The sequence below is a fragment of the Triplophysa rosa genome, linkage group LG10, assembly GCF_024868665.1.
Source record: "Triplophysa rosa linkage group LG10, Trosa_1v2, whole genome shotgun sequence".
Classification (NCBI taxonomy): Eukaryota; Metazoa; Chordata; class Actinopteri; order Cypriniformes; family Nemacheilidae; genus Triplophysa; species Triplophysa rosa.
The window spans coordinates 26,197,723-26,213,898 of record NC_079899.1 but is presented as its reverse complement, the minus strand read 5'-3'; the positions used below and the strand labels follow the sequence as shown (position 1 = coordinate 26,213,898).

The window sequence follows — 16,176 nt, the reverse complement described above, 5'->3', positions numbered from 1 at the left end:
GCCAAATAAGAGCTAGTAAAACAGTAGGGCCCAGATGGAGACCCCATAACTCACTTGAGCGCACCATTAAAACGTCGCAGAACCAAGAAACGTAAAGCATTTAGAATTATTACGACTTCCTTAGGAAAGGAAATGACGATTAACAGACTCTTGACTCACAGCTTAAACAACAACACCCTGATACTCGGAGGAGGAGGGAAGACAGCTCGTGAAATATAATATGTCATCTTACATACACACAGGATACATGTACACGCTTTCTCAAAGTTTTTGAACCTCACTATTATGATTATGGCGGTGTGCATTAAGTGTAATAATTTGCTATAATATACTACAGTATAGATGGTCTCATCTTAGCAACATAAGCAAACGTTACTGCGCATGCGCACTTTTGTCACAAACAATAGAGCCCTGGAGATTATTTCTGATAACAAGCAAAAGAAACCCAGAAGAAGCGTTACTTGGCTAAACTCGTCTCTCCAATATTCTGAATTCAGACTGCGATACCAAGCTCAACCGCTAGATGTCAGTGTGCCACACGCTTTCTTTAAATGCCACCGAACTACAGCACACATTCAACGAATCGTTTATTTACATACAACAAAATTCAACAAATTGTTTATTCAATACAATTACCGTACAGTAAAATAACAATACAAATGAATCTTAACATAAATTAAATAACATAAATAGTTTTATCATTAGACACAAACAGGAAGGTAACTGAAGAAACGGTCTATACTACTACTTATATACTACTATTATACTATATAAGAATACTACTTACTCTCACTATAGTGACTGGTAAAGAATACTATAATATACATTAACAAAATTACTGTTATATACTACAGTACATTACAATTTACTACAGTTTACTATAGTAGAAACTAAAGTACACTATTGTCATTTTTCATGTAGGGTGTATTTCTGTACAATGCCACCAAGCCCTGCGTGAGATCAGAAGTGTCTTTATAACGGTTATATCAAGATTCTTAAGTCTACAAATCCACCATCGACCATTACACATCAGTGCATCCCAGGGCTCAGCCTGTGGAAACCAAAATAAGATGAAAAGAAAACAGAAGTGATCTGACACCCAAACCTGCCCCCTTTCAGCGCAGCAGATGTCAGCACGTCCACAGACTGACATCATAAGAAATGTTGTCGTCTATTATAGAAGGAATGAGACTTAACACTTTTGGGTAAATGTGCAGGAGCAGCGGTCAGGGACAGTGACGTGGTCCCTCCCATCAGGCCTCTGGACGTGGTGTAATGAGGCACAAAAACAGGGTGTAAGATGCCTGCGTTTCTCTCCCAGGGGAAACTCCAGCGGAGACGGACATCAATGCCAACTCCAGTGAACATGAAAGCTCTTTGAAACCAGGCCCTGTTTTAATGATGACAGAGGAGAGGTGTGTCTCCCGAGAGCTTTATTTTCTATCAGCCACAATAATAATCTCTGACTCACAGCCGTTCATCTCGCATTAAATAACACTCGTCTCGTGTGTTTCCATCTCATACAACACTCCGTCTCGTGTTTCTCAGGTGATGTCATGCGTCGTGACCTCATCATCGCACGAGGGTGCGTGACGACATAACATGCACTGCGACAAGATCACAAATGCCTCACGCGTTGAGTACATGTTAATGTTCCCAGCTGTGCCGCGTGGATTCATTTTCATATCATTTGGTTTCTATGCGTGTGCCGTTTACTGTTTTCTCAGTTTGTACGTTATAAACATTTGCTTTTGGAAAATCAATTAATGAGTTTGTTAATAGGCTATCAAAAGAAGTCGCGTACGTACCTGCCATCCTGTTATACATGGATAAAGTTGAGATAAGCATCTCTTCTTAGAGTTTGTTGTTTAGCTCTTCGCTCATGGGTTTCAAAATTTGTCAACCAGTCACACTAAATTCCATGTCATGCATTGGTCCGGAGCCACAGGAAATGACATCACAACAACACTGATTGGATGATGACACTATAAGAACACACAACCTTCACTAAAGACCTGGGGCCTCATTTATAAAACGTGCGTAAGCAAAATCCACGGCAACGTTCATATTTATAAAAACAGTCTTTGACGTGAAAAGTGCAGATTACGCACTTTTGCTTGTCCGAGTGCTGCAGGTTTTTGGCAATATAAGTCATTCTTGCTGTTCATAAAGGATTTAGATGTTGACATGTGCTATTTCATTTATTAATGACATTAATTAGACATTGTTAAAAGGTGGATATCTGAAACTGTTCAGCTGCGCACAATTTCACAATTTATAGACTTCACATCTGATAGAGGCGTACACGCATTTTCTTTGCGTAAATTCGTTGTAAGTCCGATGTACGCACTTTGAGAAATGATCGTAAGATCAAATTTAGGCCCCTGAGATGAGCGGCCAAACTCCACTAGTTCAACCATTTTTATTGAAATGTTTTCAGTTTATATGCTACTCACAAAAACACTTATTTTATCAAAGTGCACGGCTATTTTTTAACCATCGATGGAGAAAAATGCTTTTTTATACACTTTAAGCTAGAGTTTGTAAAAACCGCCACTAGAGGGCGCACGATCAAAACAACAACAATGGCGTAGCTTGATGACGCTGTGAAGGAGCGTGGAATGATGGGATCTGTTGTCTTCAACTCCACCGCTGATGGCCATCAATGAGACGGGAACGAGAAATCATGTTAGCGGATGAGGTGAAGTAATAAAGTTTTATAAATGTTGCGTATAATTGTGGTCCATAAATAAGTGACTGCTCGAAACAATCTAGTCGCTTGCTAGACGCTAGACACTACTTCCGCATTTGTCCACGATGCTGTTGTCATGCGGTTTCTACGTCAATAAAGGCGGTAACAAAGGGTGACGCGGATATGACGCCATTGACGAGCGACTCCACAGCCCCTTGTCACTCTTTAGAATGGCGATTTTCTCACGACTTACAAGTAGTTGGAAACATTTGAGATATTGTAAGTACTCGGCTGAACAAAATATATAACACTGGTAATATTTTACTGCAAAATTGTTACAAACTGCACCTTTAACGGTTTAGAGCCTAAATGGCCAAATAAATCAGCCAATCCTGCTCAGGGTCATGTATTTGAACGCTTAAAGGCACAGGTTTATTTCTGAACTGACGTGTGTAAAATGCAGAACAAACCTCAGGCCATCATGACTCAAGGAAGCCTCACGGAGGACGGCCTCACGCATTCAAACGCAACTCTCGCTCGCACATGTCAAAGCGGTCGCCGCAGAAGTATTTATGTCAGCTTGTGTTTGGTCAGATGAACTAATGGTTGCCATCTGGTGGTGAGAGGCAGCTGAAGTAAAGTGTGTATTTACACAAAATAAATCTCCACCGAGACGACTAACGGAACATGAAATTACAGGTCTGCTGTATCTACAGCTGACTGTCAGAGAAGCGTCGACTGTGTTTGTTATGGTGTTGTTAGCCCATCGGGACACCGTCCCACACTTCTGAAAGCTTCTTTGGGGTCTCGGCAAGCCCCTGCTTTTTGAAACTCAATAAAACGTGTGATTCTCACTGAGTGAGCGTGTCCAAATTTTCACAGTGACAGAAATGTTCTAGTATATCATTTGTTTATGTTCCCATGGAGGCGCTTTGACATCAGATGTTTGTGTTGGAAAGTGGCACTGGGAATTTGACAGCCGAACAGGAGAAACACGCTGCATGGTACCCGTCACAGATCTCTTCACATGAACGCTACCGTGTGATTCACACACTCTCTTTCTTTTATCTTCCCTGCGGCACGTCTGCATTAAACGACCAAATTAGAAGGCGAGTGAACTCCAGTCGGTGTATCATCACGACACGTCGCTTAAAATAGAAATGAATCACATTCCAAAGTCGTGCATTGAAGACAATGTGACCTTTGACCTGACGCGAATAGGTAAACACGACTAACCTTTGAGATCGTCCAACATCTCAAAACCTGAGAAGGAAATGCCAACATGTGAAACTTTTGTTAAATTTGTATTACACAAGAAAAATTGGAGCCCACTGTATAGAGCAGAAATAAAAGGACTGAAAAGCAGTGATGTAAATGTTGTGAAGCACACAGGTTTAATGGCACATCAAATACGAGTGACTTTGACTAACTTCAGCTGAAGGGTGTGTTTAGGCATTTTTGACTCATGCACAGGGTGGTATTTGAGGATTTATGTGTAAGAATAGTCAAATGACACAGTAAGAGATCATCACACACACACACGCGTGCTGTGTCACTGTGGTTAGGGAATTTCCTCTGTAATTACCTGTATCATCTCTCTGCACCTGGAGAGCATACAGAACCAAACCACGCCCCTCATGCCACCGCTGGAACGCAAACACGCATCACACATGACTTCCAAAGAGCACTCGTGTTTACAGAACGCAATACAAACAAAAGCATCCTACAGTGATAGTTCGGCCAAAAATCCTGAATTATTCCCCTCATGTAGTCTTTCTTCAGTGGAACACAAAATAAGATATTTTGAGAAATGTCTCAGTGTTCATACAATGGAAGTCAATGGAGTGCAGCGTCGTTTCTTCAAAATATCTTCTTTTGTGTTCTGCAGAAGAAAGATCCTCATACAGGTTTGACATGACACGGGAGGAGTAAATGACGACAGATATTTTATTTTGGGGTGAACTGTGCCATGTTGCCATGACATCAGTAAAACCATGAGCTCTGTGCGGCCACATGGCCCTCTGTCCTGTAAACACGCAGTAAAACCAGAAGCATTCCGCGCATCTAGAGAGAGTTCAGGACTTGCAGGTCTTTGAAACATCAGAATATCTTCACGGCTCGCAGCTGCGCATGAGTCAATGCATTATTGCATTCATTGAGTCATTAACGCAGCGGCACTCGTCGTCTGAGCACGCTGTAATGCATCACGACTTTCCACAGTCTCTGGCAAAGTTTATACACTCGGGCAACACAAAGAAACATTTAAGCGAGCGAGAGTCTAATACCCTCACGGGCAAGAACCTTTCTGGTGCTGGCTTTGCGAGTCCAACGTTTAATGCTTGCACGCATATAAATGAACACGTTGCCTCCCGAAGTAAATAAAAATACCAGCAATTGGCCGCCGCCTGCGCAGCGCAGTAATTCTGGCTCTGTGATTTCCTTGCGCTGTGGTCGGGCCCCTACGGTGCAAATGCAGTCCAGATGAGCTCCTGCTTCATGGTTATGAGCTAAATGAGAGGCTTCGGGACAAATTCCCTCCATCAAAATCGGCTGAAATCAAGGCCTGCTGCTGGTGTTCCAGAGAGCCCGTCGCATGTGCGCACGTGCAGCCACGGGTCACGTGACTCACGGGAGGTTTGAAGGACCGTTATCGCAGTGACCCGACACAAGTCAAATGGGCTTTTCTGTTCTACAGGGTCTGTGTTGTGTAAGCAGGTGTATGTACTAGCAAAATAAATCAGCTAATTTACCTTTAAACTGAGAACGCTATTTTTTTCAGCTAACAGGAAACGTTCAGAGCGGTCTCTAAAGTTCTCTCAGAGTAATCAAAAATACCTTCTTACTGTTACTTTAACAGAGCAATTTATCAACAGTATAATATGGCGTTGCTGCACGATCTCAAAAATGTGTACATCGTTATTGGAGCGTTTAAGTTAATGACGTCAGCAACTATTTTTGTTAGCTGGGTTTGCGTCTAGTCAGGTAAACAGGTGAGATAAAAACTCGCAGGTCAGCAGAATGTTGAAACACGTGTTTACAGTGTTTAAATTAACACATTGTCTGGTCTTGATTGAGCGAACAAGCGTCTCACTTACCCTGTGAGCTGATCACGAAGTCCGAGAATCAGTTCTTTCTCACGGTTGGTCTCTCGCGAGAACTTGAGAATCAAACTGATTTGCGAACGAATCTTTCAGACGGATTCGCGAAATGATTCAAACGAATCGATTCGACATACGTGTGACATGATTTGTTCATGACATGCTCGTCTTTTTTTATTTTATTATTATTATTCATTTTCAAGTATAACACTTATAAGTAACCACAATAAAAAATAATAATATGAATAAAATAAAAATAAATGAATAAAAACATACAGACTTGCCAAAAAAATAAGGTAAAATCACAAAGGGTGACACAGTTTTCATAGCTTTCAAATTAGTAGAACTTCGGATAGTTTCCACATATTCATCTAGATCAACTTTGAACAAAGAAAATAGAGGTTTCGAGCCAATAAACTTTTGTTTATGAATGTGAAATTTAGCTAACAAAAGACATAAATTACTTTTGTAAAATTCTCTTGTGTTTTCTTTTAGAGTGCATTTTGTTATAATATTCCGATTTAAGGGCGTGTATTATAAAGTCAAATTGTGTATTAAGATATTTTGCATGTAACATTACTACATTGAAAAATAACCTTTAAAGAAGGCTAAAGAAGAAACTACATGAAACGCAGGTGAGAACAAACATCAAAACTCGCGAGAATGTAAAATGAAACACTATGAAAACAAAATAAAAACAATGTCAAACTAAAATGGCAAATTTTCCTATTCAGCAAATGAAATGTTGCATATATAAGCAGATCTATCATGTCAAGAAGCCCACGATAAAATGTGTTCACTTTTTTGTATGTTGGGTTGTCAGTCTGGGTCCTGAAGCTGAATCAGATCATCTGCTGGATCCATTTAACTAAAAATACATAACGTCAATGACATGACATCAATACTCTTTTCTCTTTATACTAAAGGTGCTAGAGAAGGTCAGAAAGGGTGCTAAAAACGGTTCTTCTATTTTTATTTTTAGTGTTGCCTTGTACATCGATATGAGATAAGCATTTATTTCCCCCTCAATGAAATGTCATAACCCAGTGCATCATATATTTTATTGTCTGCATTTAGCATTTCTTTCCCCTGCTCTTTATGATCCCATCATGACTGTAGCCTTTTTTTTTGAGAAACACAGATGTGTATGAATTTGTAAAAAAAAAGGAGAAACCTTTAGCATTTTCCAGTCAGGTCAAGGTCTTTACCTGGCACGACATGCACCGTCAGCGATATTTCTCTGTGAACCGCCTGAACCACATGAAAGCGAGCGATTATCGTCCCTCCCAACAGAGAAGATGCAGATGGGAACGTCCTGTGTTCTTATCTCGGTCATTACCGTAATCTCTACACCAATTATGAATCATAAAGACAATCATCTTCACCACCTTATCTCAGGAATGCCACGGGAATCCAGGACACCGTTGGGAGATCACTTCAGTGGATTTATGCTCTCCGGTAACCGTCTTAGGTGTCGAGTCAGGGTGTGCCTTCAAACATCTGTACACCATACACCATCGTTTGAAGAAGTGTTCATATTTAAGGCCTATAGCACAGCAGTCAGACACCACACTGTTAATGAACATCAAGGCAATTTTAGCAGCTGTGCGTAACGCGTCACATTCGAGGAAAACCTCTGGATGACAAGACAGTTCTGCTTCATGATCCGTAAGAAAGTCATGTTGTGATTCCTCTGATGTACGTTTAACCTCAAGACAACCTTATGAAGTTTCTTTAGATTAGCTTTAGAGTCAACACATGGTTCTTACATGTATTGACTTCAAAGCCCTGAATTTGTGTTTGTTGAAGTTTTCGAGTGTGTAACAGATACGAATGACACCTCAGATCACCCGGTCGGTCTGTGCTGCATCCCAGTTCCTGACCTTGCCCTAAAAGTATATACTGTTTTTCATACTGGAACGTACTGTATATATTTGTGAGTGCAAACTCTGGGACATGTCAGCGTGAAACTGAAGTGATGGATGTTGCCTACACAACATTGTGATCATTAACAAGAAAATAAAACTCCTTATCACACTTCATATCAAATCTTTATTCATTATTTCTCATGTCATGTTTACTGTATAATTTAATGTATTAAAGTCCCAGTGAAATTCAAAATGACAATTCTTATTTTTTCATGAAATATTGCAGCGTTTATAGTAAATAGTTTATCAATGTGGGTCACTTTCTTTTTAAATGCGTGTGCTCTCATAATCTTCAGTTAAAACCTGAAAATGCACTTCCGCCCTGAAATGACGATCCATTTCAAATGACCTAAATTAGACGGCTTGGGCGGAGCATCCGTTAACTCCTCCCCTTCAACTGTCAGTCTGCTGCCAGATTCATTTCAAATCAATGCAACAGCTGTTTTTACACATCCAATCAATTCGTCGTGACAAACGCAAGCCACGCCCACTAATTTTCTCCTTTGATATTACTTTTCACTCTGAAATGTGTCAGAATACGGAAGTAAAAACGATCGCAACTCCCGGTTCACAAGGACTTTAATTCGGTGTGCTAAACTCCTCCCTCTCTCTATGAACGGTGGGTAATGTAGATGGATGCATTGTGAATCTGCGCTTTGGAAACAGTAGCTCACCCAGGTTCTTTAAAGGATGCTCATTTCAATACGCTCTGATTTGGGACAAACTCGTTCTAATTTTGAATACTATGTAGGATGAATGCGTGTGTAAATTTCACCCAGCTGATGATTAAAAAACCTCTTCTGACATCTAATCTTCATTACAGAAGGGACTCAAGGGTTTACCTATGAACGAGAATATCACAGAGACTGCCCCTCTCCGGGTTGGATTTGGACCAGTAAGAACCCATAAACCACAGAGAACACCATACAAAACAAGTCAGAACACACCAGTGTTATGGAGGACTGGGAGTGCCGATTAGAAATAAAATGACGAATCAATTGATCAATTTAATAATTAAAACATAAAAGTGTAAAGAAATAAATCACTTCTTAAAATGAGAAATTAATAGACTTATTTAAAATGCTTTATTTGATTTGTTTTAAAATGTAGTTTAATTGAACAATAAAACAATCAATTAGAAAAATCTTTTTAAATGTATAAATAAATAGATCAATTTAAAACTGTCATGCTTTAAAACATAGAACAATAAATTTTTAATGCACATTTTAAATAGTTTTATTTCTAATCGGCATTCCATACAGTGTTGGGTAAGTTAGTCTGAAAATGTAATTAATTACTAGTAACATATTCAATAGTGTAATTAAATTACTGTACAAATAACTCTCTCCAAAAAGTATTTAATTACTTATTACTAATGACTTTCTATATCCTACATCAACCTTGATTAGAATTGTTTCAAGGATAAATAATAAATAACTACAGAAATTATTCTTGTTCACTGACCTAAGTATATAAATATGAGAAAGATACATTGAAGCATACATTTTAAAGTTTAGACTTATAATTTTGATTATCACTATCACTTTGATTTTCACTATTGAATATACTGTATTACACAGTTCAATTACATCAGAAGTAACTGTAATCAAATTACAGAAAAATCTGAGTAATCCCTTACTTTACTTTTTCAAGGGAAAAGTAATTCAATTATAGTAAAGAATTACTTAGTAACTAGTTACACCCAACACTGGAACACACCAGCAGTGTGGTGGAGTTCAGCAAACTGTGAAATAAAGTTTCGACTGATGGAAATAAAATCATGTATGTTTTTGTCTTAGACATTTGACTCTTGAGTCTTGATTGATCTGAGGTGTGCTGAATTTCACTGCTGCTTGTGATTTCTAAATGAGAAAACACAGTTTCTCATCAAACAAATGAGTAACTAAAGAAAAGTTTTCTTACAGTATTTGTGAAGCAGTGGTGTGAACACTTGTCATTGTGTAGTCTTTATTTTGAGAGGTTTAATGACCCGTGTGTCTTGATGCCTGTAATAGAACTCTTGTGAATGAGCGAGAGTCAATATAAAGCTGGAGGAAATCACTTTTACACTCACTCATTGTGTCAAGAGCTCGTTCGGCGAGGCTCTCCTGAGCGTTCAGTGTCAACTACCTGTAAACACATCAATTCACATTTACTGCAACTACACTGAAACTGAACTCCCATCATGCACTGCACTTGCAAGGGCAGTCGTGGCCTAATGGTTAGAGAGTGGGACTCGTGACCAGAAGGTTGCCGATTCGATTCCCAGGGCCGGCGGGTAACGACTGAGGAGCCCTTGAGCAAGGCACCTGACCCCTACTTGCTCCCCGGGCGCTGCAGTGATAGCTGCCCACTGCTCCAGGTGTACGTGTGCTCACCACTTGCTGTGCGTGTGTTCACTACTCTCTGGATGGGTTAAAAGCAGAGGTCACATTTCGGGTATGGGTCACCATATCTGACTAATAGGTCACTTCACTTTCACTCTCATCTGCTTCATACAAACCCTTGATGCCATTCTTCTTTCTCATCCTACATCTTCCCAGCTGCATGTTATTTAATGAACGCTCGGAACATGCGAGTTCGACTCTGATTAAAATATTTATTTTCCCAATAGTGAACATAAATATATCTTTATATACTTCTCCAAAATATGCGTTTTACTTTATTATAAATAAAGTTGAGTACTGGGAAATCGAAAGCGTCTGTAAAGTCAGCGACAGCCGCAGCCCTCCACCACCATGTCCTGGTAGTTTTTTAAGATCACTCGCTCGTACTCGTCCAGGTAGAGCAGTGAAACGGGGCTCAGGTCCGTGGGCACGCAGCAGGCCCGGGGAATGTTGTTGTTCACCGAGTTCACCAGCGTCTGTACGATGGCGTGGTTGGTGGAGTTCAGGTGGTCCGCCAGAGGGAACGGGCACTCCCCCTGACAGTAAAATGCGTGGTAACCCGGCGGGGCGACTATCCAGTCGTTCCAGCCCACGTCGCTGAAGTCCACGTAGAGTGAGTGTCTCCTGCAGTTGGCTTTGTGTTTCTTCCTCTGTTTGTTTGTCCGTACCAGCCGTTTCTCTCGGGAGTGAAGCACGTTGCCCTTCCCGTCATGGCTGTAGGTCACCAGCAGCGGCCTCATTTGGGGCCACGTGTCCTCCCTGTCGTGCAGGGACCGGCTGATGCGGACGTGCCGTTTGGAATCCTCCTGCGTGCCGTCCGGGTGAACCACTTCCACCGCCAGGCCGTGGTTAGGGTGTCTGTCCGCGGTCCACCTCAGGACGGCAGGACTCGCGTCGAAACTCTCCCATTTACTCAAGCTGTCCTGAACCAGCCTGGTGTCCAGGAGTCTGGTGATGGGCTCTTTAAAGGTCCCGGGAGGTTCGATGATTTCCAGAATGTTGATGCGGTGGTGTCCCGTGCCGCCGTTGGCCGGAGACTTCATCACCTGCTCTCGAAATATCCGCAGCTCGGCCGATGTGACGAACTCCTCGCTGGGGACCGAGCTCAGGTTGAAGAGAAAGCGTTGAGTTGTTTTTCCACTGGAACAGGACAGATCTTCCGCAGACTCTGAAAGACATGACATTTGGATCAATTACAATAAACTCTCGCAAACTTGTTTAAAACAAAACAAAAAATTCTCAGTGTTCCGTGATTTGCGAGGTACCACAAATTCAACACCTTTCATTTTAAAGTCCCGCTGTGATTTCTGTTAAACTCGGGTAAAATCAGTGCATGTTTTGTGTATCTCTTAACTTTCTATATCCATCAGTTGAACTATTTGTTATGCAAGTATTATTGTACACACAGACTAAGATAAGTGGAAGATCACCTGTAGCTGCTTGACAAGGCAAATAAAACTCTTGTCATCCATTCAAGAAACAGCTGGAATTGAGAAAATGCTCTCGATCAACACGGGAGTTCACACAAACGAGCTGTCATGTCAGTCTTATATCCTGCTCTACTGCTAATCTCAGTTCCTGACAGAAATGAAGGATAAAAGCTGATAAGAATGGAGGAGGCGCTCACCATCGTGGTGGAAACTCCTGATGGTGTTCGCGCGGCTGGCGGACCTTTCGGCCGTTTTCCCCGCGGACACTTTGGCTCGACTGCCGGTGCTCTGCTCCGCGTTCGCCGAGTGCATCGAGTACAAATCCAGCATGTATTGCGGCACCACCGCAGACCTGCTGGGAACGGGTCTGTGTTTGAGTCCAAACATGTTCAGAAGCCGAAGTTCAAACGCATGCAAGACGTCCGGTGAAAGCGAGAAGCGATCGACCCGAGGAACGAGTCCGCTGGAGTCTCCAAAGAACACCTGAGTGACCATCAGAACCATCAGAGCGCAGCCGGGGGAGACCATGGTCACACTAAACCTGACAGATCAGCCGAAAACGAGATCAGATGGGCTCAGGCCAGAAGATGTCACCATGTTCCGCGTTTGTTTGAGCCATTTTAAGAGTTTGGAATATCCCTCATGCTTCACAGCCACATTAAGAGCCGCTTTGAGGAATGCAGACCTGCGCTAGATCCATTTGGACAGCAAAGAGTCCATGAGTGAAAGTCAGTCATAATATTACAGCGTCAAATCTAAAGCCAGTAAACGCGGAAACCATAAAAAGTACGCGCTCAAAATAATTATAAAACAGCCCACACTTGAGATGTTTTGCGCATCAGCAATACTCCAAACGATGGATATAGAGCTCCTCGGTGCATCTGCAACCTTCCCCGCAAGTGTACAATTGCAGGATCTCCAAATAAAGTCCGGCTACAACTCCAAATGCGCACGACGCGAAACTCTTATTCTCTATCCATGGCGCACTAGATGATCAATGTTGACTTTATATAATGCTCGTGCTCTTTATATTTCCCGTTAATAATGATCCATGTAAAAGACTTCAGCAGAAAATAGTAGAATATATCCACAATAACGCCCGCCTCTTCTCACACACATACCGTCACTGCTGCACAAAGACCTATTCGTAGGTGTTGTGTGGTTGTAATAAAGACAATTACACACGTAATAAAAAGTCCATTCAGGAAAAAAAGCGTTCCTTTGAAACGACGAGAAGTCCGAAACAAGTCCAGGCGAGGGTTTGGATACGTCTGTCCTTTACGCGCAGTGCGCAAGTGTGTAGCAGGAACTCTTCTCTCTCTCACACACACACGCAAACGCTCACTCTCTCGCTATTCACGTGTCTTTACGTTTAACTCTCTGGTGCCTTGACAGAACTCACGAGCCATCTACCCGGCCATGCGGTCTAATGCACTTTGGAGAGATCGGAATTAAGTGACAGTCAATAATAGAAAAAAATCATTGTTTTTCTATTGAGTGAAATGGATAAACTAGGGCACTAAATGGTTTAGGCATGTTAATTGATATTGGTGCGATTTAAATCGCCTAAAACTAATTTAAAGTCCTAACCGTATAAATGTAATCTTTCACTCGCGATCCAGGATTCAAATTCAGACACAGCGCGCCAACCAGTGGAGAAAACGCGCAACAACGATTGCTGTTAAAGAAGTGACATCACTGAAGATTGTGTTTATATATTTTATATAACGTCAAAACCATTTTTTCACATTTGAAATAGAAACTTGATTGTTGCATAAATGTATTGAAAAATAACATTTTAAAACGGAGTTTGTGCATTCACCCACTACCATGACATTATCTTTATAAACCATAATTAACTCCAATGAATCATAGGACATTAAAAGCGTGTAAAATCATCATCATCATCATCATCATCATCTGCATCCACACTCATCTACAATCATGTCTTCATAATGTCTGAGAACCACATTATCATTGTTGTCATAATACAGCATGGAGATGGGTGACAGTTTGATGGGAACGCAGCAGGGCTGAGGGGTTCCTTTGGGATCGAACGAGTGCACCAGAGTCTGCAGAATGGCATGGTTAGTCCCGTTCAGACTCTCGCTCAGAGGAAAGGGACATTCTCCATGGCAGTAATTAGCCAAATAACCCTGCGGCGCAATGATCCAGTCCTGCCAACCCACGTCTTTGAAGTCGATGTAAAGTCTCCGGGGTTTGCACACATTACTGGGGGTCACCGGCGGGTAATACGAGGCACTTCTTTTTCTTCTGGACCTGCACTGGTGTGGGTTCAACGAAACTGCCACCAGAGATGCTGAGAACTCTGGGATAGGGACACCCGCGCGCACGCCCTTTGCGTCGAACGCGTCGTCATCCAGCAGGTTGTGTGACGCCTGCAGCTCCAGTTGCATCCCATAATTCTTAGCCGGTTGTCTCCAGGATTCAGCCAGCTCTGTCAGATTGAAACGCACGGAGCCGAGCGCGTCGTATCCGAGCGTTTGAGACTGCAGTAATTTACGGCTGGACTCGTGAGTCACTCCCTTTAGTGTGGTCTTCAGAACTCTGTACAGGGCCATACCGAACACGTGCCGGCCCAGGTGAGAGAGATCCTGTTTGAACTTTATTTCCAGCTGTGCAAAAGAGAGTTGCTCAACATCCTCCAGCGCTGACATGTTGAAAAACAGATGCTTTCTGACGCAGTAAAAACAGCGGCCGGTGGGTGCAGAGATCAGACGACCTGTTGGGAAAAGAAAAACACAGTTTATGCTTCAAATGATTGAATCCCGATAGAGACCCCAGCACCTTCTGAACACACCTAAAAGGCTTTTTACATTTTTATTCACCCTCGTGTGGTTGTAAAACTGTATGCGAGTCTTTCTTCAGTGGAACACAACAGAAGATATTTTGAGAAATGCCTCAAGTGGTTTTGTGTTCACACAATGGAAGTCAATGGAGTTTGATTATCAACATTCTACAAAATATCTCCTTTTGTGTTCTGCAGAAGAAAGAAACTCATACAGGTTCGACACGACTTGAAAGTGAATAAATGACAAAGATTATGAATCCAATACATCTCAAGTAGGAAACATTTCATGTCTACAAAAGTTACTATGAGTTAAATGGCAAGAACAAAATGAATCCATCATCTGTATGAAAAGCAGGAGAGTTTCCATGGCTCAATGAGGGATTGACCTCCAGTTCATAGGAGTTTGATTCACCTTTCAACACAAATGACAATAAACAGAACATTTTTAGAAACACAGAATTCAATGCATTGCCAATACTGACTGACATTTTTGCAGTCCCCCCCAACTGACATCACTTCCTGGATGTTCCTGTTTAGTAGATTTTACAAAACACAAGAACATTCAAATGCAGAACCTTTGTTCACTTGTGATGTGTAATAAACACAACAGTGTAATGCTGTTTAAGCAGAGAAGTGTCAATGAAGCTCACCTTGATCCTGAATGAATCTCACAATATTCCCTCGCACGCCGTACTCGGACACCACACATGAATCCCTCCGGTCAGAGCTCTCGAACATCTTCCACAGCAGAGAGGGAACGGGACTGTGAGCTGATGGTTTGGGTGGACTCGAGAGGCCCATCGAGCTTAAGAACAACTTCTCTTGAGCGTGAACATTCTCCACTCGTGTTTTCACAGTCAGAACACAGAGAAGTGCCGCTGTTAAAACACTGAAGAACATCTTTGACGGAAGCAGACAGAAGACAGGCGTCTGTCCTGAGCTTTCTATAAAACCTCCTGATCAAACCACTGATGATTGACACCTGTGAGTTGATTGGTGGAGATACAGACCAGTCTGGAAGGGGGAGGGGTTATCACACGCGTATGTAAATTAGTTGTTAAGAGCCTTTGATGTTCAGAAGATGACATCTGATTGACTTTCTGCTTTACCTCCATTTACACAACAAACACACATTTAGCATTTACACTTTTTGGCAGAGACTTCATTAGTCACTCTTTGAGCACGCACCATGAAAATACCATGATTTTAGACACGCGCAATGTGTTATTTTTGGAGTAAATACAATGATAATTATGTACCACAGTATTTATTAAAATAACACTGCACAAGAAATAACACACATAGAAATCTAAAAATGGAAAGAGAATAAACCAATAAATGTGATTTAGACAAAATGTGAATGTTCTCTGATTTGAGTGTGTGTGCGTGTGCGTGTGTGATGTTGATTGATGGTGTGTCAGCAGAAGTCATGTCAACCGTCATGTGTAGGTCTGTTCAGCATCTTCCTGCAGCATCACAGCAGCATGTTCTTCATCACACACAATCCTTCAGACACCATTAAACCGTTCCTGATAGCAGATTCCTGGCTGAACTCAGAGCTGCATTCCAGCCCATGAATCCCGCAGTGAAAAACACAGATTCTACAGAACGACAGAAATCTGATAATATGACATAGAATTATTTATTTTTTTAAATAAAGTGTAAAGTGTGTGTTCTACTGTAGATATGTGATAAATAAATTACACAAAAACTAACAAGAAATCATAAAATAAAATAAAATTTATTTTATTTTATTAAATTTAAAGAATAAAAAAGTGAAAGGCAAGTAAGGAAATACAGTATATTAAGCAAAAATAAATAAACATCAG

General features: G+C 41.4%; 2 protein-coding genes across 3 annotated transcripts; both read right to left on the bottom strand.

The window, feature by feature from the left end:
* Positions 1–8,944: 8,944 nt before the first annotated feature.
* Positions 8,945–12,840, bottom strand: bmp2a (bone morphogenetic protein 2a). Its single transcript, XM_057343917.1, has 2 exons — positions 11,733–12,840; positions 8,945–11,273 (listed from the first exon to the last, which is right to left on the bottom strand). The coding sequence occupies exons 1-2, from the start codon at positions 12,061–12,063 to the stop codon at positions 10,429–10,431; spliced, it is 1,176 nt and encodes a 391-aa protein (XP_057199900.1). The 5' UTR covers positions 12,064–12,840; the 3' UTR covers positions 8,945–10,428.
* A 430-nt stretch (positions 12,841–13,270) lies between these two features.
* gdf3 (growth differentiation factor 3) lies at positions 13,271–15,865 on the bottom strand. 2 transcript variants are annotated; one of them, XM_057344438.1, is made up of 3 exons: positions 14,998–15,052; positions 14,651–14,759; positions 13,271–14,278 (listed from the first exon to the last, which is right to left on the bottom strand). In XM_057344438.1, the coding sequence occupies exons 2-3, from the start codon at positions 14,712–14,714 to the stop codon at positions 13,452–13,454; spliced, it is 891 nt and encodes a 296-aa protein (XP_057200421.1). In that variant the 5' UTR covers positions 14,715–14,759; positions 14,998–15,052; the 3' UTR covers positions 13,271–13,451. The 2 variants fall into 2 exon arrangements, with proteins under 2 accessions (XP_057200421.1, XP_057200420.1); XM_057344437.1 differs by lacking the exon at positions 14,651–14,759 and having other exon boundaries at positions 14,998–15,865.
* Between the last annotated feature and the right edge of the window lie 311 nt (positions 15,866–16,176).

Bases quoted from the DNA above. Each gene is read 5' to 3' on its own strand.
- bmp2a (XM_057343917.1), bottom strand. From the start codon at position 12,063: ATGGTCTCCCCCGGCTGCGCTCTGATGGTTCTGATGGTCACTCAGGTG. The intron at 11,274-11,732 runs GTGAGCGCCTCC...CATGTCTTTCAG, and splicing joins CAGGAGTTTCCACCACGATG to AGTCTGCGGAAGATCTGTCC.
- gdf3 (XM_057344437.1), bottom strand. From the start codon at position 15,247: ATGTTCTTCAGTGTTTTAACAGCGGCACTTCTCTGTGTTCTGACTGTG. The intron at 14,279-14,997 runs GTGAGCTTCATT...TTTTCCCAACAG, and splicing joins GAGATTCATTCAGGATCAAG to GTCGTCTGATCTCTGCACCC.